The sequence below is a fragment of the Aspergillus ambiguus genome (assembly GCF_047715705.1).
Source record: "Aspergillus ambiguus strain CBS 117.58 unplaced genomic scaffold BDV59scaffold_1, whole genome shotgun sequence".
In the NCBI taxonomy this organism is placed as follows: domain Eukaryota; kingdom Fungi; phylum Ascomycota; class Eurotiomycetes; order Eurotiales; family Aspergillaceae; genus Aspergillus; species Aspergillus ambiguus.
The window spans coordinates 828,615-849,886 of NW_027395514.1; the positions used below are offsets into that span (position 1 = coordinate 828,615).

Sequence of the window (21,272 nt, forward strand, 5' to 3'; positions counted from 1 at the left end):
GTGATGACGACGGTCCGGAATGGGACGGAGGTTGGAATCTCTCGGTGTGGAACGGGCATGACCCGCTAGCGGCCTCTGGCAACACCATTTTCGCTGGCCTTGTATGTGCTTAATATCATGATCGATTTGCTCCTAGCTCTACAGCAGTGCGCAAGGCAATCCATGTCTCCGCGCTATCCGGACCTCTATTACGACGGATGATAATCCCAAACACCCCGCGACGTTCGTGTCCAACTTTACTATCGTCAACTCTGGCTGTGTCATAATCAATTGGGTTTTGGGGTATAGCTCGATCGAAGTATGATGTAATTGCATCCACTCCTGGTAGCACAAGAGCAACATCGTCTGTACTATGCAGTTGCTTTCAGGGCTTGGTGGAGGAATCTCTCACAATCCTCCCAAGTTGCCGACTAGGTTAGATACCAAAAATGACATGGTATTGAGTTAGGTCCTGTCTTGATAGTCACTTTTGGCAAGGTTACCTATTTTCTCTCGGTCCGGCCATCGTCTTTCACAACAGCATGTGCGTGCACACAATGCCTCAAATAGTGGCATATCCACAGCTTCTGGCACATTAATAGAACATCAGTACTTATTCTGGCATCGGGCGCGAATCCAGGAAAGGCAGATGGCGGTTCCATAGATCTCTGTTTCTACCCTCAGTTCGGCATTCCGCATGCATAACCACGAGGCAAGGATAACTTCCAAAATGCCTAACGTCATTCTATAACGCTTCGGCTTCTGTCTCAAAGCCCCCGTTATCTCTAGCCCATACATGGAACGTTATTTTGCCTTCCCATGATTTAACCTTTCTAACACCCTGCGCTTCATATCGTGATTTGGCCTGTGGACATGTGGAGAATAGCGTCTTTGGAACCAACGTGGCTTGGTAAACTGATCACTTCAAACGCACGGCAATTATAGTAAGGCATATCGTCACTATGAGATGTTTGAAGAAATACAACATCACTTAATCGGTTATCTGGTGTCGAAGTTGACATCACGCACGGCATGGTATCTAGAAATGAAGTCATGAAAGCTTTCTACACCATACGAACAGGTCGAGACAAATTGCGTGCGTGCTCAGAGTCACACACTATAACCGCATGGGCAGGAAGGTCTACCGAAAGTGGTCCGTATTGATCGCTAGGTTCATCGTGGCCACTGCCAACCCGACTCTCGGCTTTTTGATTCCCGGTTGTTAATTTTCCACGAGCTGACAGCAACCAACAGATGCTGGGCAACACGAGTGTGACCAGCTTTGTCCTCTCCATTATCATGATCCTTGGTGTGCAACGCAAGTCAGAGGGGATAGACCGCGTCGTTGGCGACGGTCATGTGTGGGTCATATTTCGCCGATGTTAGTGTCATAATTATTGCTGCACAAATATTGGCTGTTTCCCGAATCGGCAAGCCTAAAATCAACAAGGAAGCGAGATCGACATCGGTGTGAAGCTGGAGGCTATTCGAATTGCCCTGAGAAGTTTGACTTCTAGATAATTCCCGCGAGTCAGCTCCAAGCTGGTCTTCGACGGTTGCAGGCTAAACAAGACATGGAAGAAAGTAGCTCTACTCTTTTTAACAGGGGGAGACTTCAACCATTGATTCCTTCAGGTGTTTGCTGATTATGGCCTTTGCTCCAGCCGAGGGATTGCTGGTCAAGGTATCTGTCATACCTGTTGACGCCCGGTTTGTAGATATCTGTTCTGCTGGGCTTAGTTTGTTAAGATGTGCAATATATGAAGATAGTATTCGTTCACAAAATTGCAGTATGATAATTGTATTGCTAATCTAGCTAGACATTGGATGGCTTAGGGTCGAAGTAATTCCTACAAGAAATATTGACCCTACTTCTGCCGTCCGAAGACATGCATCTAGAGTAAGCATATGATAGCATGCTCTGTGGGCCTCTGTATACATGTCGATGCTGATAGTCAGAGTTAGTAGAGTTAAATGAGCGACTATGGTCAGTAAAAGATGTGATGTGGCGAAAAAACGCATGCTTAATAGTCATCCCCACGACTGATCACTTCCTTGCCACCACTATGGAGAAGAATGGTCTATATCAATCATTAGTTCTGAAGAGTTTAGGAACCAAAGATGGGGTTTTTATACGTACATGTTCAAACTGCGCCGTGCAGGAACCCTTTATGTCGACGAGCGGAGCATAAGACTCAACAATGCCATTGTCGACCAGATTCTTCAGCTGCAAGGTAATTAGCATTCCCTTAATCCCAAAGAGTGTTCCATGGCATACTCCAAGGTGATAGCTTCTCACTCCGAGACGCTCTAGGTACCGGCGGCAGAATACCAGACTTCCAAAATTGGCATCGATGGTCTTGAGGAGAGACTTCGCTGATGCGAGACGCAGATGGGATCCAGAGACCTCGGTGTTTCTTCCATAGCCGTAAACTCCGATCTATCAGTAGGTCAGACAACGGACTCCAAAGACGACAGGACAGTTTGGGTGCCTACATCATCATCCAAAACTCCTCTGCCGGTGCTACCAAATGTCTCAATGGCAAATACCTCTCCCTCTTCCATCTTGTCTTGATAGTCATTTCTGACAAAAGGAACCTGCTTGCCGCCATGGATCTTGTATCGAAGGATATTGTGGCCTGTGATGTTTCGGATGGCCTTAACAGGAATCGTCTTTCCGCCGAGCTCAACTTCATAGCCCTCCATAACTTCCTGGATTGCAGAACCGATTTCACTAACCCTGGCATCCACCCCAGCGTGCTCGTAAATGTCAGCACTTACACTCTGACACAATCTTCGAGAGACCAAACCTACCACGATGCCGGTGTTTGTCGCTTCCTTCACGGCAGCAAGGAGACTGTCATATGTATGGTCGAATGCCACAGTAAAAGCCGAATCCACAATCCTGCCGTTCACATGCACTCCAAAATCGACCTTGAGTACATCCCTTTTGTCCAAGAGAACGTCTTTTCCACCGGGGTTAGGTGTCCAATGGGCCGCAACGTTGTTCGAGCACAGCCCTGTGGGGAACGCCAGCCCTCCTTTTAAAGCATCTCCAACATCGAGTCCCTGATGACCGCACAAGGCGCGAACGCCATCTTCGATTCCCTCGGCGATCGATTGAAGACTCGCACCTGGCTTGATAAGTTCCTTCTGGGCATACTGACGGACTTGGCGGTGGATCTCGGCGGCCTGGCGGTAATCGGCGAGGAAATCTTCATCCCAGAGGCGCGAGTTGTACCGTGATTCTTCGTCAGTGGTGCGAGACGTGTTATCATACGGAACCAACTCTCCCTCCGGATATCCGGACGGGAACAGCGTGGAGATCGGCACCCGCGGGGGCTCGGTTTGTTTTGTCGCAGAAGAGGCACCAGATTTGGTCTTTTTCTTCTTTTTGTTGGGTTTTCTGCGTCTCTTTTTCTTGTCTATCGTTACAGGCGGTGTCAGCGAGATGGGTCCTCCAATATCTGAGCCTACTGTGGGGGCCATACCACCGTTGGTCATGGAGGGGGTCACCCCCACTTCTTCGTTATCGTCGTCGTCGTCGTCATCATCATCTCCCAGAGCTCCGCAGTCCAAATCAGCCGTCTGGGAACCATTTTGGGGCAGTTTCGGGTTGGGGTTGGCCGGCTTGAGCTCGGGAGAGTTGGCTACAGGACGGTGAGCGGAAAATCCCTACTTGTCTAGGAAGACGGAAAACATACCAGGCGGAGTCTGCCGGTGACCTTCGGGGCTCTTTGATCCCATGCTGTAGCTTGCAAGTTCGTTACAGACATCAACGGTCTGAGTTTTCGATCTGGCGATTGCTGTTAGGAAAGAAAACCGGACTCTAGAAACTGATCGGGTTAAACCTGACCCCGCCTTTTCATAAGAATCATTATTCAGCATGTGCGTGCATAAGTATGAAATTTAGCCAGACCCGATCATGAAGCATGTCAGACCAGATCACAACTATTGTCAGACGTACAGTGGACGAAGTATACAGATAATTACCAAGCGTCTGCTGGTCACTCTAGAGTAAATTCCTAAGTCGGTCCGGAAAGGCATCCTACATACGGAACACTCGCGGTCAATAGCACCATAATTGAATATATAAACCCGTCATTACTTCATTAAAGTCCATGAGTCATGGTCCCAGAATTATAATCCCCAATCTAACCAGCTCGCATGCGCAAATTTGTGAATCCTTGTTCCTGCAGCATCTTCACCATTGCCTTCGCCCTTCCCATGTAGTAGTTCTTGGGGAAGTGCCGGATAAACCCTGGGGTTATGCGATAGAGGGCGAGAACGAGTTTCTGGACGAAACGATCCGACCGCTGTGCTTCTGTCTTCAATCCAAAGCCTGCCGAAACCTTGGTGGGCAGAAGGTCGATAGCAAAAGTGCGATTGATCGAAAGGATAAGGGGCACAAAGAGCTTCAGCCCCAGAGGCACCTTGGGATGCATGATGTGATAAAAGATCGCTTTGGCCTCAGGGACGACCTCTAGCTCGTTATTCACAACACCCCAGTAATACTCCCAGAATGCAGCGCGATCCTTCGGCCAGAGCTCCGGGGGTACACGCAGGGATGTAGCGTACACGGAGTATTCCTGGTAGATGCGCTCGGCGCGCTCTGGCGGGAAAGGCCCATACAGCCGCTCGTACATGTTGATGGCGGCAGCGTACAAGGTCGCAGCCACCCAGAGCTGAAGATGAGGGTCGTTGGCGTTGTATTTCTCGTCACCCTCACGCCCCTTCACGCGTGCATGCGCCCGGTTGACCCACTGGCGAATGAGTTTCTTTTCCTCCGGTGTCCCGTACACCATCGTGTAGACGTATACCGCCGTCTTTTCTCCTCGGTCAAGTTGTCGTTCTGCAAACTCGCTATGATCGTGGACGCCACGACCGACACCGGGGTGGGCGATCTGCAAGAGGAGGGCGGATAGGCCGCCATACTGGCCAACGCTTTCGCGGAGGAGGCCAGGGAGCTCGGTGAGTACCAACTCAGTTGGCTCGGGCTTCTCCACGAGACTACTGGAAGTCTCTGATGCTGACATAGCGAGAACTCTGATAATGTTATTTGGTTGTCGAGGCTGTTCTTCGCAGCCGCAGAGAGTGTCGCTTCTCTTATACGAGAGAGATCCAACCCCAGGATGTCATGATGAACACACGGTTCAGTTGAAAGTTCCGTTCATACCGCCATTCCTCGGACTGAAATTGCGGGGATGAGTGGGTGGATTGGTGTTTATGTATCGTCGATCGCTTTTTTGGCGTATCAGAGATGATTGTATGCCGCGGCTGGCGGACCGCGGATGGCATCGTTTAGGTCCAGTCGAGCCCGGATGCGAGGGCAGATTTATGCATGTATAAAATTTATATTTCCTGGAAAGAACTGTTCTAGTTGAATGCTTTGTAATGCAGCTGGTCTATCGATCAATTTCTATCTAGGGGCGCAAAGCGTCGTCTTCGAAGTCCGTCGTCAGCGCAGCTCTTCACATGCCGAGCTTGTCAGTCTCATGATCTAACCGTATATTAGATGACGAAAAGAATTGGTTTTCTTTGGGCGCAATTTGGATCCAGGTATGTCTCGTTCAGACATAGTGGATCGCGCAAGCGTTCTGCAGGGATGTTGAGTAACAGACTGAAGCCTCAGCCTATACTTCCAGAGCGTTTGTAACACCACCGTGCAGCCCGATCCACACGGCCGCATTCACGTAGCAAAACACGACGTCCCACGAGACGCTGCTCACGGCCGGATGCTCATGCATAACATCCAGAAGCCTTTTCGGTAGGGCGAAGATGTTATCTGTGCTGAGAGAGGCTTGGTACGTCGACCGAACGAGCATGATCATGGCTACCACGGTAATGTATTTAAATACCTTTCCGTATATCTTTGTTTCTCTCGTTATACTCCCTAGTCCTCTTGGCAGTATACGGGGGGACAGAAGGCCTGGAACGAAAAGCAGGACATGTGGCACCATAAGCACCGGCAGGAAATATGGAGTGTTCACCACATAAGGTACAATCACTGCACTGAGAAGGGAAACCACCAAAGGAGCGACCTCAAGCACTAGAGGGGGAGACCACGATTGAGGGTTCTGTTGCTTCTGCTGCTGCAGGGGAGTGGAGACGAGAAGAGTCGCTGCGAACAGGTTCTGTGCAAAGGATATTGCAACAATCTGTCCGAGCAACATGTAAGCCCATACATGGGAGCAATTGTACCGGCGTCCTAGAATACTTGTTAGCCATGGACACACAGAGGCCATGAGAAGACCTACCCATCACGCCCAAAAACAAACTCCAGCCAACTGTCCAAAGGAAGATCTGGCCGCTCCACCACGATCGCTCTGCGGATTCTGAAACACTCTCCCATGACTCCCAGAATAAACTCGTGTCCCGTAGCCATAACTCGCAGCGAGATAGAAAAGGCTCGGTAGCAATCGCGACACGTTGAGCATCATTGTGGCGCAGCTCCCATGATCGATAAGAATGGACGAAATATGCAATCATGTGGTACCATGTTGCGTATAGATCAACGCCCGCAATTGCCAGGATGAGGGCGAACTTATTCCTGTAGGCGGCTCGCCATGAAAGCTGGTAGCGGCGAATTTTGTATTGGCGATAGATGCGTAGACATAAAACGCCGGCGACACCCGCACATACTGACAGATATATGATAAGTATGCGCAACGATCGATACGACTCAGGTGGCGCAAGAAGCGAGGGAGCTGCAGCCGACATGGTCGAGGCGGTCTTGATGTCTGCCAGGAGTTGTTGTCGTGGTGCGTGGTGGGGGCTGATGCGGCTGGTACACATTAACATGGTTTATTAGGCATGTGGGTCGAAGATGGTTACCGAGGCATAGGTTTGGTGCACTAGCAGTCAATGGGTTTATGTCAATTTGAAAATGTACCATTCAGCTGCGAAAAAGATAGGCACCTAGTGCCTTTATTGGTATTTTTGGGCTGTCCGTTTAACAATTAGTCTTACGCGGAATAATAATCCGTACCGTTAGGCTTCAGCAAAATCACCCTTCCTACGATGTCTGTCTTACACCAGCTAACAAGACTGGCCAAGCCTGGTCGGAGATGTACTCCGTATGGCAGCTCTCTTTCCGTCTTCAGCCTACATAAAAAAAAGTGTCGATATTTCCCTTTAATTGATAATATTCATTGTGATGCGTAGTGCGTAAGATTGTTGGGAGGTGGGATGTCTAGTGCTTACGGTAGGTTAGTGCCGACTGAACTTCGCCGAGTAAACCACAAGCGCATCCACGCACCTGCTAGCGTTCTCTAAGCAAATTATTCGCAGGTTTTCGCAGAAATCCCTTGAACTACCCATATCTCATTTAGATGCTCTCTATGTATATCAACCCGAGAATTAACTTCTATTCAAAACCACTGGATCATGTCTCTTCTCCCAACAATTGTTCTCGTCCACGGTGCTTGGCATACGCCATATCACTACCAGCCTTATATTACCGCTCTAGAGCAGCGCGGCTTCGTCGTCCACTGCCCTCTTCTTCCTAGTTCAAATGGTGTTTCTCCTCCAACCGCGTCGCTTGCAGAGGATGTCAGATGTGTGGGGAAAGTGGTCGAGTCACTGGTCAATTCCGGAAAACGCGTCCTGATGATTATGCATTCCTACGGCGGGTTGGTGGGTGCCAACGCGATCGAAGGCTTCAGCCGAGCAGAGCGCCAGAAATCCGGCCGGCCCGGTGGTGTCATCCATCTTCTCTATCTGTGTGGTTATCTTCTTATGCCCGGAGAGACCATCTGGGGGAAAGTGGAAGCGTTTGGATTCGCCTCTCTCTGGCCCCAGTTCATGAACGATGCTCCCGACGGCACTACCTTCCCCAAAGACCCGGCACTCTGGTTTTATGGCGGCATCGACAAGAAAGTTATCGATGGTGACCTAGTACCGCGTCTGGTGTGCGCACCCTTATCGATCATGAAGGCGGAGGCACAGGCGATATCCTGGAAGAATTTTCTTCCCGCAACGTACGTCTTTACTCAACAGGATTATGCCGTTCCCAGAGACTTCCAAACCCATATGGTTTCGCGTGCGCGAGATCATGGTGTGTCCCTGCGTACTGAGGATTACGATACCTCCCATAGCATCTTCCTCACTAGGACCGCCGAGATGGTTCAAGCAGCCGAGCGAGCGGCTGAGGATGAGAGGAATGTTTACTAGTTCTAGCAACAAGTCCGGCTTTTATTTATTTATTTATTTTTTTATTTTTTTGTGTGTGTGTGTGTGTGTGTGTGTGTGATACCAGCATTCGATGCTCCCCAAACGAAGATAGAACGATCAAAAGAAGTCTCATTGGAAAGCGTGCACATCTCCCCGTACTAGTGATAATCACGCACATTATCCTAAGATGATGATAATCCTCTGGTTTTTCTATAAGAAAGCCCAGTATAAACTCAAGACAACCTTTGTTGAACCGTGCGGAAATGATCACTCAGCTCAGCACTTGGACTCGCAACACGGGCATGCATATCCTCGGGAATCTTCGTCTTCAAAGTGTTCCAGAGTTGATCATATTCATTGCCCCAATAGCCAACCCCAAGTGCTAGCAAGCGTCGGAACCCATTTGGATCCTCAACAGCCTCCTACAGGGAACAGGCATGAGCAAATGCGTGCGGATTGGTGGCACATAATGTATAAGAATAGAGACCGAGCAACTTACCTTGGAAAGAGCAGCATTCAAGGTGTGTTTGATGGAGTCTACGGTCTTCTGGTGCTGATCCATAACGCTTTCAGCCTCCTCCGAAGGGACCGGTTCGGACTCGTTGATTGTTTTCCTGGCCTTGGTGGTTCTGCCGTTTAGGCGAACTGTGTGGGCTGCAAGTGGCACCATAGTGCGGTAACCTCCATCGTAATTGTTGACTGAGTCCTTGTACCCAGATATCTGTTCCTGGAGCTGCTGAAGCTGCGTGTTGATAGTGTTGGCGTCTGCAAGGGCACCAGCCGTGAAGATGACCGTCAGAGCGACGGAGTTAAGGAGCTTAGCGAAGAGCATATTGCCTTGGATAAGTCGTTTTAAGGTTTCTTTTTTGTGAGTTTAGGGGCCTTGATAGAGTTTGTGCTTGAGTGTGGTGGCTAGAAGCCTGGTTTATGTAGCACTCACTCTGCAGTTCCTCTGGACACCCGGTAGCCAGCCACGAAAAGTCCCTGAACTCTGATACAAAATGCGTCGCGCTTCGAGCAAGGGACTCAACACGAACCACCATCTTTCCGAGTGATTTTGTCAATTTTCTGGTCAGTACGTAGTCTAGAACTTGGTATATAGAAGACAGGGGCGCCTCCTGCATTCCAGTACTTGATTGAACGACAAGCGGCAAGCGGTTGTCTGCGCCGTATGCATGTGACATTGTTAAACCAGGGAACATTCCAGCGCCCATTAGGTAGCCCATCAGAAAACAAAACACCGAAGCCTGCATTCTAGCCCAGCCTCGTTTATGCACTCAGCGTAGAAACCTGTATGCTCAAATGCCGCAACCCTCCAAATTGCATCAGAAATGGACATTTATACGTGAATCTGCGAGCATTATTTGGCTAATGCCAAGACATAGGGAAATATTTGCGTGCTGCCTACTCGTGCTTGAGATCTCCCCAGACCAGCACCGAATCGGCGGAATGAAACGGATGGTATGCTCGGTACAGAGTCCCCCATGCCTTGCCCTCGGGATTCTTGGAACCAACAGACAGGGGTTGCATACGGCGTTCATCATGGTTCTGAGCTTTTTCTCCCGAAGGCACCATGGATGATCCCGACAGCACCGGATCGCATCGCTTGACACCAGAATGACCGAGCAGAGGCTGATTACCTAACCCTATAGATCCGATCCCGCATGTGGATCCCGCAAAGCAACGCCATTGGCGGCAGCGCGAGTAACCTTAAACCCGCCGAACTTCCGATTCTCGTCGATTCATCGTCTCCCTTCGTTCGTCCAACTCGCTGATCATGTCATGGCCCTACCATCTGGTCTCTCTCTCTTCCGATCAGAAACATGAGCGCCGTGCGTTACTCGCTCGCTATGGCTCTTACGCCCAGTTGTCCGCCCTGATTCCTATCCTGGGCTATCAATTATTCCTCCTCGGACGATGGGTATATCTCCGTGCGACACGCCCAGGAACGGCCTACTCTGCAGTATCACAGCCGTCGGATCATCGTCGTAGTCAATTAGGACGACGCCCTTTCTATGCTGTGCTGCGGACATGGAGAATAGCGGCGTGGTGGTTGAATGACGAACTCGGCCCCGGATGGGGTTTGCGACAGCATTGGATCGCGGGAGCCATCTGGAGCATATGGATGTTGTTCCTCTGCGTTCATCGTACTGGCGATGGTATACATTATCTCCCTAATACTCTGAATACCCACAGACGAACACTTACCGCTGCAGATTACCTCCACGTCACCAAACGCCTGGGCATCGTCGCCGCTGCCCAATTCCCCCTCCACTACATGCTCGCCATGAAGTCCCGCTACTCGCCGCTGGTCTTCCTCTTCCGTACCTCGCATGAGCGCCTCAATCCCTGGCACCGTCTCTCGGGTCGAGTCATCTCTCTCCTCCTCGCCCTGCACGCGGCCGGCTACATCAACTACTACATCCAGAGTGACAAGCTCGCCAAACTGCGCTCTCGTGCCTCCGTCACCGGCCTCATCGCAATCGCCCTCCTCACCCTCCTCACAGCCACCACTCTCGACCGCGTCCGCAATCGCACCTACCGTGTCTTTTTCACCTCCCACCTCGCCGCCGCCATCCTCCTCCCGCCTATCCTCTTCTTCCACGTCGAGCACCTGCGCATCTACATCCTCGAAACCCTCCTCGTCTACGCTTTCGACCGCGTCACCCGCCGTCTCAGCACCGTCTCCGTCCCCGCACACATCACCCGCATCCCCCGCACCAACCTCTTACGTCTGCACCTCGCCCTCCCCGCCGACAAGCTCCGCCTCTACCGCGCCGCCCCAGCCCAACACGTCAATCTGTCCCTTCCTGCCGAGACCGCCCCTTCGTTACTCCACAGGTACATCTGCAACCCGTTCAGCGTGGCTGACGTCCCGAACAACGGGTTGACGCTGGTGGTGCGTCCACGCGGGGGGCCGATGACCCGCGCGCTGGACGCGCGGGCCGAGTCTTCCCCCGCGAACGTCTCGATTGAGGGGCCCCTCGGTGCGACGCGCTGGTTCCCCGATTTGAGCTCCAAGTTCGATCGCGTGCTGATCGTCGCCGGCGGCGTGGGCGGCACGTTCGCGGTGCCGGTGTATCGCGAGCTGCGGGCGCAGCTGGAGTCCGAGCTGAAGGGCGCGGAGAGAGTGAGTCTCGTCTGGGCGGTGAAGTCGATCGACGAGGTCAGGTGGGCTGTGCGCGGTGGCGACGAGGGGTGGCTGCAGGATGAGAATGTGCGGGTCTATGTGACTGGGTCGGAGCGCTGGCGCGACGGCGACGATGGGGTTGAGATGTCGGAGATGTGCGGTTCAATTCCGGTGGGGACGCGTGGACGGCCGAATCTCACGGCCGTGGTTGACGCAACGTTCAGCTATGGCGACGGGGATCGCGTTGCGGTGCTGTTCTGCGGACCGCAGGGCATGGCGAGAGACCTCCGCGCGTGCGTACGACGGTGGGCGGGACGCGATATCTGGTGGTATGAGGAGCGGTTTGGATGGTGATAGGGTCCCATCTTCCACCATGTATATATCTTCTATGCCCAGATCAATCATTATCTACCGGAACAGACATCCCCAGACGCCCTCAAAGCCGCCCCGGTTCTTCTCCCATCCATTCACCACCAGATCACGCCCAATGCGAACCACCTCCTGCACCTGCTCGTCGGTCCCCCACCCGGCCACCGTGCTCCCCCAGCAGATCAGATGCGTCCCGACGTGGATCGCCGTGCGGAAGGCCATCTCCTCGCCGAGATCCGCGTAGCCCTCCACCAATCCCTCGACGATCCACCGTCCCGCCGGCTCGCCCTTGAAATGCGTCAGCTCGTACAGCTCGGCGATCATCTGGCCCAGATCCAGAGCGCGGGGGCCACACTGCGCCATCTCCCAGTCGACGACGAACAATCGGGTCGAGCGGGGCCCAGCCGTATTCACCAGAACACTGCCATCGACCATCAGTATACTATGTAACAAGGGGACCCCAATGGGGAGGAGAAAACGTACTTCCCCGACCAGAAATCCCCATGGATCAACCCGCTCCCCTCGCCAGCCCGGCCCAGCTCCCCTCGCGCCATCTCCCGCACCCTTTCAAACACGCCCCGACTCCCTTCCAGAAGACCCGGGTACCGATCCACGGCCGCAACCAGATTGTCGTAATTGATAGTGCACTTCAGATCGCGCATGAGCCTGTTCTCCGCCATGGCGCTCTTCACGACCGACTGCGCCGCGGCGTCTCCCCACGCGTGGAACGCCCGCAGCCACGTCCCCAGCGCGCGGCCTACCCCCACCGCCCATTCGCGGGAGACCGCGCGAGAGGCGGCATCCGGGGCGGTAAAGAAGGACTTGAGGTCCTGCGAGGACGGGAGTTCCTCGACGACTTGGGTGTTGGTGGCCGGGTTGAAGAAGTAGAAGTGTGGGGTTCGGACGGTGATGTTATGCTGTGGGGTTTCGGCGGCGGTGACGGGGAAGTCGTTCAGGGCTGCGAGTATGCATTCCTCGATTTTCTGGGGCCGTTAGCTCCATTGTCGTCGGGTTTGACGGGAGGGGAGTACGTACGCATCGCTCGGCGGAGAGTTTGAAGTCCCGGTTCGACGCGATGAAGTCTTCGGTGTGTTTGATCACGACGGTGCGGGTTCCGTCGGCCAGCGGTGCGGAGAGAACGCCCCGGTATACAAAGTTGGCGGTGCCACCGCTCAACGGGTGAATGGACGAGCAGGCGTAAGGGGTAGAGGAGAGGTCTGCGACGACGGAGCGTTGGATGTCGTCCATTTTGTGGTGTGGTGAGGAGTGTCAGGGGTGAAGTCGAGAATGGACGCTGTCGGGGTTTTTCTATACTTTGGATCGGGGTCCGAATTGGGATTAGTCGCAGTCGGCATCAACAGGAGCATAAGAGTCAACTTTCATTCCGAACCCAGATCGTGTATCTAATTCTAACCCATCGTCTACGATGTATATTTCCGCCCAGACAGTCGACGCAGTAACGGCGCGCGTTCAGCATCCGGTGGTGCAGCCTCTGGCATAGCCCTCTTATACAGCGCACTGGGCACATACCCAGTGAAATCTGTTCTGTCCAAGAACCCACAGAATAGCCACAGATAGATCGTCCCCAGGAATGCAATCACCCATTCGAGCACACCCGCCCGGGAGTAGTTGGGGTTTTCGTCCGGGATCGTCAGCGACACGAAGGCCACGCCCAGGAACAGCTCGACGATGATGAGGGCGGTGGAGAGCGCCGCGCTATCGATCCGTTTAGTAAAGTCACATTGTATACCTGCATGCAGGCAAGGGTGCGGGGCGTACAAAACTCTCACGCGGAGGTGCCGCCTGCCCCAGTCGTGCTGCCAGCGGCCAAGATGGTGGACGAAGGAGACAAACCCCAGCACCTCGTTGAAGTACACGATGGCGGTGCAGGCGGACTGCACGGCGAGTCCAGCGAAGCAAATCCGCAGGAAGATGTGGTGGGCAATCTTGTAGCGGAAGGTGTCCATGACGCTGAGAAGAATGAGCGCGGTGCTGGCGACCCCAGCCGCGAAGATGGACAGGAGGGAGATGAGTTTGAGCGTTCGCGTCGTGTTGTCGTCTTCATCGTGCGGGTTGTCTGGCTCGTGCGGGTGCACTTGAGACGAGCTGCCCTCGGCATCTTCAGCGGGCGTCCTCGCCTGCACCAGCGCGAACCCCGGCTCGTATCGGACGACATGCACCGCAGCGACGGTCAGGACGAACCCCACCGCGACGATAGCCGAGCCCACCAGAAACAACGGCTTCAGCTCGAACGACGCAATGTCCGAGATGAAGGCCACATGGGGATTGCTCTGCCCCGGGTATCGAGGCATCCCCCGGGCAATCCATGTCAGCAGCAGGCTGGCCAGAGTGAGGAACCAGACGGAACCCGCTAATGCCGGGAAGAGCACGAGTCTCGTCGGAGGGATGTTGAGAATGAGGATATGCAGGAAGCACCAGACGGCATCGTGACAGCGCTGGAGGATCATCGAGATGGTTGGGGAGGGGAGGAGAACGCTCGATCAACATCCAATGTATAAGGGCTCATGACGGATCAGCTGATTGCCTGTTTGGGGTTCCCCGGATTCAAGTTGCGGTGATCATGACGTCATTATATCTCCCGACTGTCGACTGTCGACGCTGGATCTGCTGGACTGGCTTGCAACGGGGCTAGAGAGGGCCGAAGTGTCTGAATCGTGAGGATGGCCGCTGCGACGGACTGACCAGGTCGACTAAGTATATCCTCACGTGACATCCACATCGCTAAGATATTCCGTCATCGTCCCCCTCACCATCATGACCATCCCCGCAACAACTCCCCCCATCATGACAAACTTCCACATACAAATCATCTCCGACACCGTCTGTCCGGTATGTACCCTGTCTCTTCCCAATCCACCGCCCATGCTAACCCAGAGACAAAACGCAGTGGTGCTACGTCGGCTTCCGGCGTCTCTCCCGCGCCATCACCGTCCACAAAACCACCCACCCCACCGACACTTTCACGCTAACCTGGCACGCCTTCTACCTGAACGCGCAATCGCCGACGTTCCCCGGTGTGGAAAAACAAGCTCACTACGCCGCCAAGTTCGGCGCGGACCGCACGGCCGCCCTCTTCGACCGCCTCGCTGCCGTCGGCCGAGCCGAGGACATTGAGTTCCGGTTCGGCGGGCGCACGGGGAATACCCGCGATTCGCATCGGGTGGTGTGGTACGCCGGCCGGAAGGAGAGAGACGGGGAGCGTGGCGGAGATGTCGCGGGTGCGGCGCCGGTAGGTGGGCTGCAGACGCGGGTGGTGGAGCGGCTCTTCCGGGCGTATTTCGAGGACGAGAAGAACATCACCGACCCCGCGGTTCTGCGGGACGCGGCGGTTGCGGCGGGTTTGGAGGGTGGTGAGGTGGACCGGCTGTTGGCGTCGTCGGACGGCGGGGACGAGGTGGATGCGGAGGCTGAGAAGGCGCGCAGACAGCTCGTCTCTGGAGTGCCGTACTTCATGATCCAGGGGCAGTATGCGGTGGAGGGGGCGGATGAGCCGGAGACGTTCCTAGAGATCTTTGACCGCTTGAAGAAAGCGTGAAGGATTGATTGATGCCTGTCTAAGCCGGTCACGTACATACACGGGTAGGACACATAGCTATACAGTTGTTTCATTATAGCCCTTCCCAAAGCAAAAGCAACAAAAGCAACGGATGCTGGACGACGTCCTCCCCCCAACGCCAATACCATGCATGACCATGTAGGCCGAGAAGCAAAGAAAACAGAAACCAAAAGTTGAGCGGAAAGTCGCCGTCCCCATTCATCCGGCGCCGAAAACGCGACGCTCGTCATAACGTGCAAGTATTTAGTACACAAAGCAAAGGACCGAATGTCCGTGGAAAAGCATGCAAGCAATACAATCATATCATGTCGTCTCATCTCATCATACCCAGCCAGACGATCTGTCTAATGGTGGGTGGTCGCCTGGCGCAGCTTGAAGTCCGGGATATGGTCGAACCAGTCGGTATCCGGGTTGTAGCGGTAGGCCTTGAACTCCACACCGTACGGCTTCGGCTCCAGCATGTACAGCATGCCCAGAGGCACGTCCAGGTCGGCCACTTCATTGCGTTTCAGTCCCAGGAAGTAGGCCAGGAGGACGCGCGCCACTGCGCGGTGCGTGACCAGGAGGACGTGGTCTGTCATCCGTTCCACTTCGACGATCACCGCACGCAGACGGTTGATCACGTCCAGGTATCCTTCGCCGCCGGGGCCAGGATACCGGTAGTACAGCTTGTCTTTCTTGCGAACAGCGTACTCTTCAGGGAACTTCTCGCGGATCTCCTCGTAGGTCATGCCCTCCATCCGGCCCGCATGCAATTCATCGAGCATCTTCATCTGTTTGACATCGTAGTCCTCCTCGCTGTAGTAGTCGACCGTCTGGATGGAACGCTGCATCATCGATGACCAGACGCAGAAGTTGCGGGGCCGGTCGCGGGGAACGTACGAGGGATTCGGGGGGGTGCTGTCTCCCGGTCGAGGCGGGAACTGCTGCAGAAGGTCCTTCTCGCGTTGGAGTGATTCCCACAGCTTGCGCTGCTGGTCAATGAAGCGGGCCAACGCTTTCGCGTAGCGGTGGCCGTTCTCGCTAAGCTCTGAGTCGCCACCAATGCGGCCCGACTGGTTGTCCTTGCTCTCACCGTGTCGGGTGATCCAGATCTGACGCGGCGACAGGTTGAAGTTGAGGAGGTAGTAAACGACCTGAGACGAGAGGAATCCGTGCGTCTGGTGCGAGACCACCTTGCGACCGACGTCAATCATCTGGATGTAGGCCATGTTGTTGCGTTCTTCGTATTCGCCGAGAGGCACGTAGGACTTGCCGTAGAGGGCCACTCGTTTCTTGAAATCCTCGAGCGCCTTGACCGGGTCCTGATCCTTGTAGTCGGGCCCGGACAGCTTCAAGCGCATGTTAGCTTCCAGGAGTTCTTGGTCGACGCAGCTACTTTCGAGGAAGAGGATGTTCAGCTCGGGACCGGCCCGCTTGCGAATATGATCCACGACCGCCTTCCGACGCTCCATCGTGCTGTTTGTGGCGTCCAGGATGCCGACACTCCCGCCGTCTTCCAGGATATAGTCCAGCAGCTCATCCAGGGTGTCTAGGGCGACTTGTTCCCGCAGCTTCACGGCAAGCTGATTTTTCGGATCGAAGAAGCTAGCGGACTGGTCGAGCGGCTCGTTGGAAGCGGCTTCCTCCATGGCTCTTTGGTCTTCCGGGGGGGCACGGAACGGGGGCACAATGGTACTTCCATTGTGCGAGGACGAACCATCCTGTTCCTGACCGTTGATGAGGATCTTAGTTGGGACTGCGGGCGGAGGCAAGGTGTTCTCCAGCTCCGGCGGAGACGTGGCTGGTTCTAGATGGGCACTATCACGATGGGCGGGGGAATTCATGGTGCCGACACTGACGCTGAGACGTCGCACGGAGTCAACCAGATCCTTGTGGATGGAACTCGTGCGAGCGCTGCGATGTCTCCCCGGTGGTGAGGGAGACTTTCCGGCCGCGACGCGACGACGCTCGCCGACGTTGAAGATTTCGGTATCGTGTTGCAGCCAGTTGAGGTAGCGGGCGAGCTTCTTGGTGATGTAGCTCTTTCCCCGCGCAGGGAGGCCGACCATGACGATGACCAGCTTGGAGCCGACATCACGCTGGGCGATGCGTCCATCGGGCGAGACTTTGGACTTGGTCAGACCGGGGATATCGAGAGTGGTGGCGCGAACACGGTTTGGGGTGGACGGTCGGGTAGTACTGGCGGAACTGTACGCAGGTGATTAGCCATGCATGTGCAGGAGACGTAGAATTAAGCATGCCGGCAGGATCGTCCCACTAGAAGACCAGCACCGGAACGTGCCGATCCAGCGGAATAATTCAGGAGACAAGGCTGGGGACTCGGAATGCCCTCGTGCAGAGAACGTCCGGGAGGAATAGGGAAGACCTACAATTGTGGAGACGATGGTGCGGTAGAATCCGGAGTGTCAGTTAGGGCAAAGCCGACGCCATCCTGGGAAGCTTGCGAACCCTTGTGGGCATCGGACTGCAGCTCATTCCCTAGCGCTCGCCCGACCAACGACTTGGGCGGCGGCATCAGGCCTGCATCTTTCCCGAGGCCCGACCTGGGCGCCGGATTCGACGTGAGTCCGTTGGGACGTTCATGCAGAGAGTCGGCAGAGGTCATGATGGCAGAACGCGCGATTCCCGTGTGCTGGGCCATTCAGTGTGGCGCAGCGTGTGGGGGGAGACCAGTGACGGAGGGAGCGATGGAGAAAACCGTTGGAGACAGGCGGTTTGAAGGACACGGAGGAGGAGGACTGTCGAGATGAACGAGGCCTCCCGAGGATAAGAGTTGTTGTTTTGTGTGTGTGGGCGGATGTGGGTGTGTGGTTGAGGGGCGAGTTGGAAAGGAAGAGAAAAAAGAGGAGACGGCGGGCGGCGGATGAGTCAACGGTCAACACTCTACACAATGGATGGTGATCTCCAACGCAGTCAGACGTGCTGCGGGTTCCGATTCAGTATTGAGTCGCGGATGGATGTTGGAAAATAAGAAACTGACGTTTGCTGCTAAAGTGATATATGAACAGTCGATCGGCTCCCATGAAGTCACCCAGTGGAGCCTCGTCAGTGGATGATGTCAAAAATCCACCATCATGAACCACCCGAGGTCTACCTGTTTAGGCCTACGATTTATACAGGAACCTCATCGCAGAGAGGTGAATCCCCGAATGCTTGGCAGGTAAGGGTGAAAACCATCCACCTCCTATCAGCCGGTCTCCAACCCTTCAACCTCGTCTGATTTGACTTACATTGCAGGGCGACACATCCGACCCTGCATCCCCGCCGGCCTCATTGGACCACGTCTCGCCCTTGCGACCATCCAGAACATTCATCAGAAGCCTTGCATGTCGCGTCTGACTCGGCTTACTTGCCAAGGAGCCCTCTCGGGGCGCTCACCGGGAGCAAACACGGCGGGTTTCCTACCCTGAAGGTTCCACAAGGCGTTCCGGTGCGACGGGAAACGGACCCTGGCTGCCGTCCGTCCGTGGTGATTGTCTCCCTCCCGCTGTCGAGTTGATCACATTCTGCGGTGCTTGGCGCTTGGCGGTTACGCAGGGGACAGACCTGCGAGATTGCTGAAAACTGTTTGATTCGCCCCGAGGGCAGGGAGCGCGGCGGTGACGGGTTGAGTTCCCCTCTACTTATCGAGCCGCAGGGTCAAGGCGATCAGCGTAGCGTATGCTGCCATACTCAGGGCGGTCAACACCACGACGGCATTCCCACTGGTGCGGAACTTGCGACGATGCACCCCATCCTCCCCGACTTCGGAGAAGAACTGACGGTTTCCCTGTTGACGACGGAACAGGCCAATGATCAACACCCCGGTGCCGTAGATGGCGAACAGTGCCCCAGTGCTGTAGAACTCGTTGGTGAAGATCTTCAGGACGACGAGTGCGAAGGAGAACTGCGAGAGTGCGGTTCGGACATAGGCGCCTTCGAAGGTGCGCTGGGCGGCGCGGACTTCCACGATCTCATCAGTGGTGAGGGCGACGGTACGCGCCCGGTGCATGCGTAGGCGGTAGCGATCGGCCGCACGACGCTAGAAGCGTTACAATAGGGTCTGAGAGAGGACCGAGAGACATACCTCGAACATGGCGACAGACTCGACAGTCGGAAGGACGGCGACGACGAAGAGAGATGCGACATGGAAGATAAGTTCCGGAGGAGGACTGAATGCCCGTTTGGGAATCATGCGGGGAGAGCACCTGACCAACCACGTCCTCTCTTCCCATTGGACGTGATCTCATTGACGGAAAATCTGCCCCGCCGATATCTCCACCAATCATCGTCCGTCGGTTATCGATATTGCCCAGAAAGGAATAGCCCCTCGGACTTGTCTCCGACTTCCCCATTCGGCCATATCTATCCATCTTCTCGTCTCGCTTTCTCTTCCTCGCTCTCTCTCTCTCTCTCCTCCATCCTCACCGTCGCCATGAAGCAATTCGACGCCGCAGAAGGTATGCAATTCCTCCCGCATTTCATCCCCCAGCTAACCCCTCAGTCGCACAACACACCTCCCCCCAGAGTTGTTGGGTCATCCTCTACGGCAAAGTATACGATGTATGTCAACCCCCACGCCCCCAATCTCGACCTCGACTCAGGAATTTTAGGTCACAAATTTCCTTTCCGAGCACCCGGGGGGTGCCAAAATTATCCTGAAGCTCGCAGGCAAGGATGCCACGGAGGAATACGACCCAATTCATCCCCCCGGCATCCTGGAGGAGAACCTGCCTGCGGAGGCCCTCCTGGGCACGGTCGACCCTACGACACTGCCCAAGCCCACAGAAGAGCCCCAGGACGTCTCCAGGACTGATGATCAAGGCCCCCCACCCATGGAGTCCCTCCTCAATCTGGACGAAATCGAGCAGGTGGCCACCAAAAACGTCAGCCCCAAGGCCTGGGCTTACTACTACTCCGCATCCGACGACCTCGTCACCAAGCGATTCAACACCGATGCCTACCGCTCTATCATCCTGCGGCCCCGCGTCTTCATCAACTGCGAGCGCTGCGACCTCGACACCGCCGTCCTCGGTAACCCGCTCTCCACCCCCATCTACGTCTCCCCCGCCGCCATGGCCCGCCTGGGCCACCCCGCCGGTGAGGCCGGCATCGCCGAGGCCTGTCGCAGCTTCGGCGCCCTCCAGATCATCTCGCACAATGCATCCATGACCCCCGAGCAGATCGTCAAGGACGCCGCCCCGGACCAGGTCTTCGGCTGGCAGATCTACGTGCAGATCGACCGCAAGAAGAGCGAGGCCATGCTGGCCCGCATCAACAAGCTCAAGCAGATCAAGTTCATCGTGCTGACTCTCGACGCCCCCGTCCCCGGCAAGCGCGAGCATGACGAGCGCAACAACTTCGTCGGTGCCTCCAACCCCGTCCCCAGCGCCACCGCCAACGCTGAACGCGAGGACACCCCTGGTGGTGTCGGCCGCACCCTCTTCGCCGGTACCGACCCCACCCTCACCTGGCAGGAGACCCTCCCCTGGCTCGCCCAGCACACCGACCTTCCCATCATCCTCAAGGGCCTGCAAACCCACGAGGACGCCTACATCGCCTCCCTGCACACCCCTCAGGTTCGCGGCATCATCCTGTCCAATCACGGCGGCCGCGCCCTCGACACCGCCCCTCCCGCCGTGCACACCCTGCTCGAGATCCGCAAGTATTGCCCCGAAGTGTTCGACCGCCTCGACGTATTGGTCGACGGCGGCATCCGGCGCGGCACCGACGTGGTCAAGGCGTTGTGTCTGGGTGCGAAGGCCGTCGGGCTCGGTCGACCTGCCCTGTGGGGTCTGGGCGCTGGCGGGGTCGACGGCGTCAAGCGCACGTTACAGAGTATGTCATGTCCCTTTTCCCTCCGGCGGTGTGAATCCACCTGCTAACCCATCTGTTCAGTTCTCACCGACGAGACGAAAACGTGCATGCGCTTACTGGGCGTCGAGCGCGTGGAGCAGCTCGGGCCCCAGCACATCAACACCCGGCTGGTCGAGCAGCAGATCTACGATGGACCCGCGGGGCTGGACTCGATACGTCGTGCCTACCGTGCCAGACTCTAGACAA

General features: G+C 55.3%; 12 protein-coding genes across 12 annotated transcripts; 4 read left to right on the forward strand and 8 right to left on the reverse strand.

Annotated features, from left to right (window-relative positions):
- Positions 1 to 1,753: 1,753 nt before the first annotated feature.
- On the reverse strand, positions 1,754 to 3,781 carry BDV59DRAFT_166713 (putative methionine aminopeptidase, type II). The gene is made up of 7 exons (XM_073687762.1): positions 3,684 to 3,781; positions 3,471 to 3,629; positions 2,794 to 3,404; positions 2,476 to 2,739; positions 2,258 to 2,419; positions 2,120 to 2,206; positions 1,754 to 2,060 (listed from the first exon to the last, which is right to left on the reverse strand). Exons 1-7 carry the CDS (start codon positions 3,724 to 3,726, stop codon positions 2,004 to 2,006), a joined length of 1,383 nt encoding a protein of 460 aa, XP_073553142.1. The 5' UTR covers positions 3,727 to 3,781; the 3' UTR covers positions 1,754 to 2,003.
- Positions 3,782 to 4,126: 345 nt separating this feature from the next.
- On the reverse strand, positions 4,127 to 5,313 carry BDV59DRAFT_206854 (oxygenase MpaB family protein). Its single transcript, XM_073694872.1, has one exon. The coding sequence runs from the start codon at positions 5,013 to 5,015 to the stop codon at positions 4,134 to 4,136; it is 882 nt and encodes a 293-aa protein (XP_073553143.1). The 5' UTR covers positions 5,016 to 5,313; the 3' UTR covers positions 4,127 to 4,133.
- Positions 5,314 to 5,612: 299 nt separating this feature from the next.
- Positions 5,613 to 6,699, reverse strand: BDV59DRAFT_197292 (uncharacterized protein; the record flags this gene model as incomplete). The annotated part of the gene is made up of 2 exons (XM_073692887.1): positions 5,613 to 6,187; positions 6,237 to 6,699. The coding sequence occupies 2 exons, from the start codon at positions 6,697 to 6,699 to the stop codon at positions 5,613 to 5,615; spliced, it is 1,038 nt and encodes a 345-aa protein (XP_073553144.1).
- Positions 6,700 to 7,220: 521 nt separating this feature from the next.
- On the forward strand, positions 7,221 to 8,270 carry BDV59DRAFT_166719 (alpha/beta hydrolase). Its single transcript, XM_073687763.1, has one exon. The coding sequence runs from the start codon at positions 7,366 to 7,368 to the stop codon at positions 8,149 to 8,151; it is 786 nt and encodes a 261-aa protein (XP_073553145.1). The 5' UTR covers positions 7,221 to 7,365; the 3' UTR covers positions 8,152 to 8,270.
- A 74-nt stretch (positions 8,271 to 8,344) lies between these two features.
- On the reverse strand, positions 8,345 to 8,957 carry BDV59DRAFT_166720 (uncharacterized protein). Its single transcript, XM_073687764.1, has 2 exons — positions 8,651 to 8,957; positions 8,345 to 8,573 (listed from the first exon to the last, which is right to left on the reverse strand). The coding sequence occupies exons 1-2, from the start codon at positions 8,819 to 8,821 to the stop codon at positions 8,385 to 8,387; spliced, it is 360 nt and encodes a 119-aa protein (XP_073553146.1). The 5' UTR covers positions 8,822 to 8,957; the 3' UTR covers positions 8,345 to 8,384.
- A 507-nt stretch (positions 8,958 to 9,464) lies between these two features.
- BDV59DRAFT_166722 (putative metalloreductase Fre8) lies at positions 9,465 to 12,165 on the forward strand. Its single transcript, XM_073687765.1, has 4 exons — positions 9,465 to 9,502; positions 9,560 to 10,309; positions 10,367 to 12,071; positions 12,134 to 12,165. The coding sequence occupies exons 2-3, from the start codon at positions 9,929 to 9,931 to the stop codon at positions 11,633 to 11,635; spliced, it is 1,650 nt and encodes a 549-aa protein (XP_073553147.1). The 5' UTR covers positions 9,465 to 9,502; positions 9,560 to 9,928; the 3' UTR covers positions 11,636 to 12,071; positions 12,134 to 12,165.
- Positions 11,690 to 12,898, reverse strand: BDV59DRAFT_197296 (uncharacterized protein; the record flags this gene model as incomplete). Its single annotated transcript, XM_073692888.1, has 3 exons — positions 11,690 to 12,071; positions 12,134 to 12,633; positions 12,686 to 12,898. 3 exons carry the CDS (start codon positions 12,896 to 12,898, stop codon positions 11,690 to 11,692), a joined length of 1,095 nt encoding a protein of 364 aa, XP_073553148.1.
- Positions 12,899 to 13,071: 173 nt separating this feature from the next.
- Positions 13,072 to 14,118, reverse strand: BDV59DRAFT_197297 (Frag1/DRAM/Sfk1 family-domain-containing protein; the record flags this gene model as incomplete). Its single annotated transcript, XM_073692889.1, has 2 exons — positions 13,072 to 13,366; positions 13,430 to 14,118. 2 exons carry the CDS (start codon positions 14,116 to 14,118, stop codon positions 13,072 to 13,074), a joined length of 984 nt encoding a protein of 327 aa, XP_073553149.1.
- Positions 14,119 to 14,425: 307 nt separating this feature from the next.
- Positions 14,426 to 15,206, forward strand: BDV59DRAFT_197298 (DsbA family oxidoreductase; the record flags this gene model as incomplete). Its single annotated transcript, XM_073692890.1, has 2 exons — positions 14,426 to 14,500; positions 14,559 to 15,206. 2 exons carry the CDS (start codon positions 14,426 to 14,428, stop codon positions 15,204 to 15,206), a joined length of 723 nt encoding a protein of 240 aa, XP_073553150.1.
- BDV59DRAFT_3442 (6-phosphofructo-2-kinase PFK26) lies at positions 15,179 to 18,047 on the reverse strand. The gene is made up of 2 exons (XM_073696233.1): positions 17,600 to 18,047; positions 15,179 to 17,417 (listed from the first exon to the last, which is right to left on the reverse strand). Exons 1-2 carry the CDS (start codon positions 17,869 to 17,871, stop codon positions 15,572 to 15,574), a joined length of 2,118 nt encoding a protein of 705 aa, XP_073553151.1. The 5' UTR covers positions 17,872 to 18,047; the 3' UTR covers positions 15,179 to 15,571.
- A 602-nt stretch (positions 18,048 to 18,649) lies between these two features.
- BDV59DRAFT_3430 (uncharacterized protein) lies at positions 18,650 to 19,669 on the reverse strand. The gene is made up of 2 exons (XM_073696231.1): positions 19,297 to 19,669; positions 18,650 to 19,251 (listed from the first exon to the last, which is right to left on the reverse strand). The coding sequence occupies exons 1-2, from the start codon at positions 19,402 to 19,404 to the stop codon at positions 18,850 to 18,852; spliced, it is 510 nt and encodes a 169-aa protein (XP_073553152.1). The 5' UTR covers positions 19,405 to 19,669; the 3' UTR covers positions 18,650 to 18,849.
- Positions 19,645 to 21,268, forward strand: BDV59DRAFT_197301 (FMN-dependent alpha-hydroxy acid dehydrogenase; the record flags this gene model as incomplete). The annotated part of the gene is made up of 4 exons (XM_073692891.1): positions 19,645 to 19,669; positions 19,714 to 19,772; positions 19,823 to 21,047; positions 21,108 to 21,268. 4 exons carry the CDS (start codon positions 19,645 to 19,647, stop codon positions 21,266 to 21,268), a joined length of 1,470 nt encoding a protein of 489 aa, XP_073553153.1.
- Positions 21,269 to 21,272: the final 4 nt, after the last annotated feature.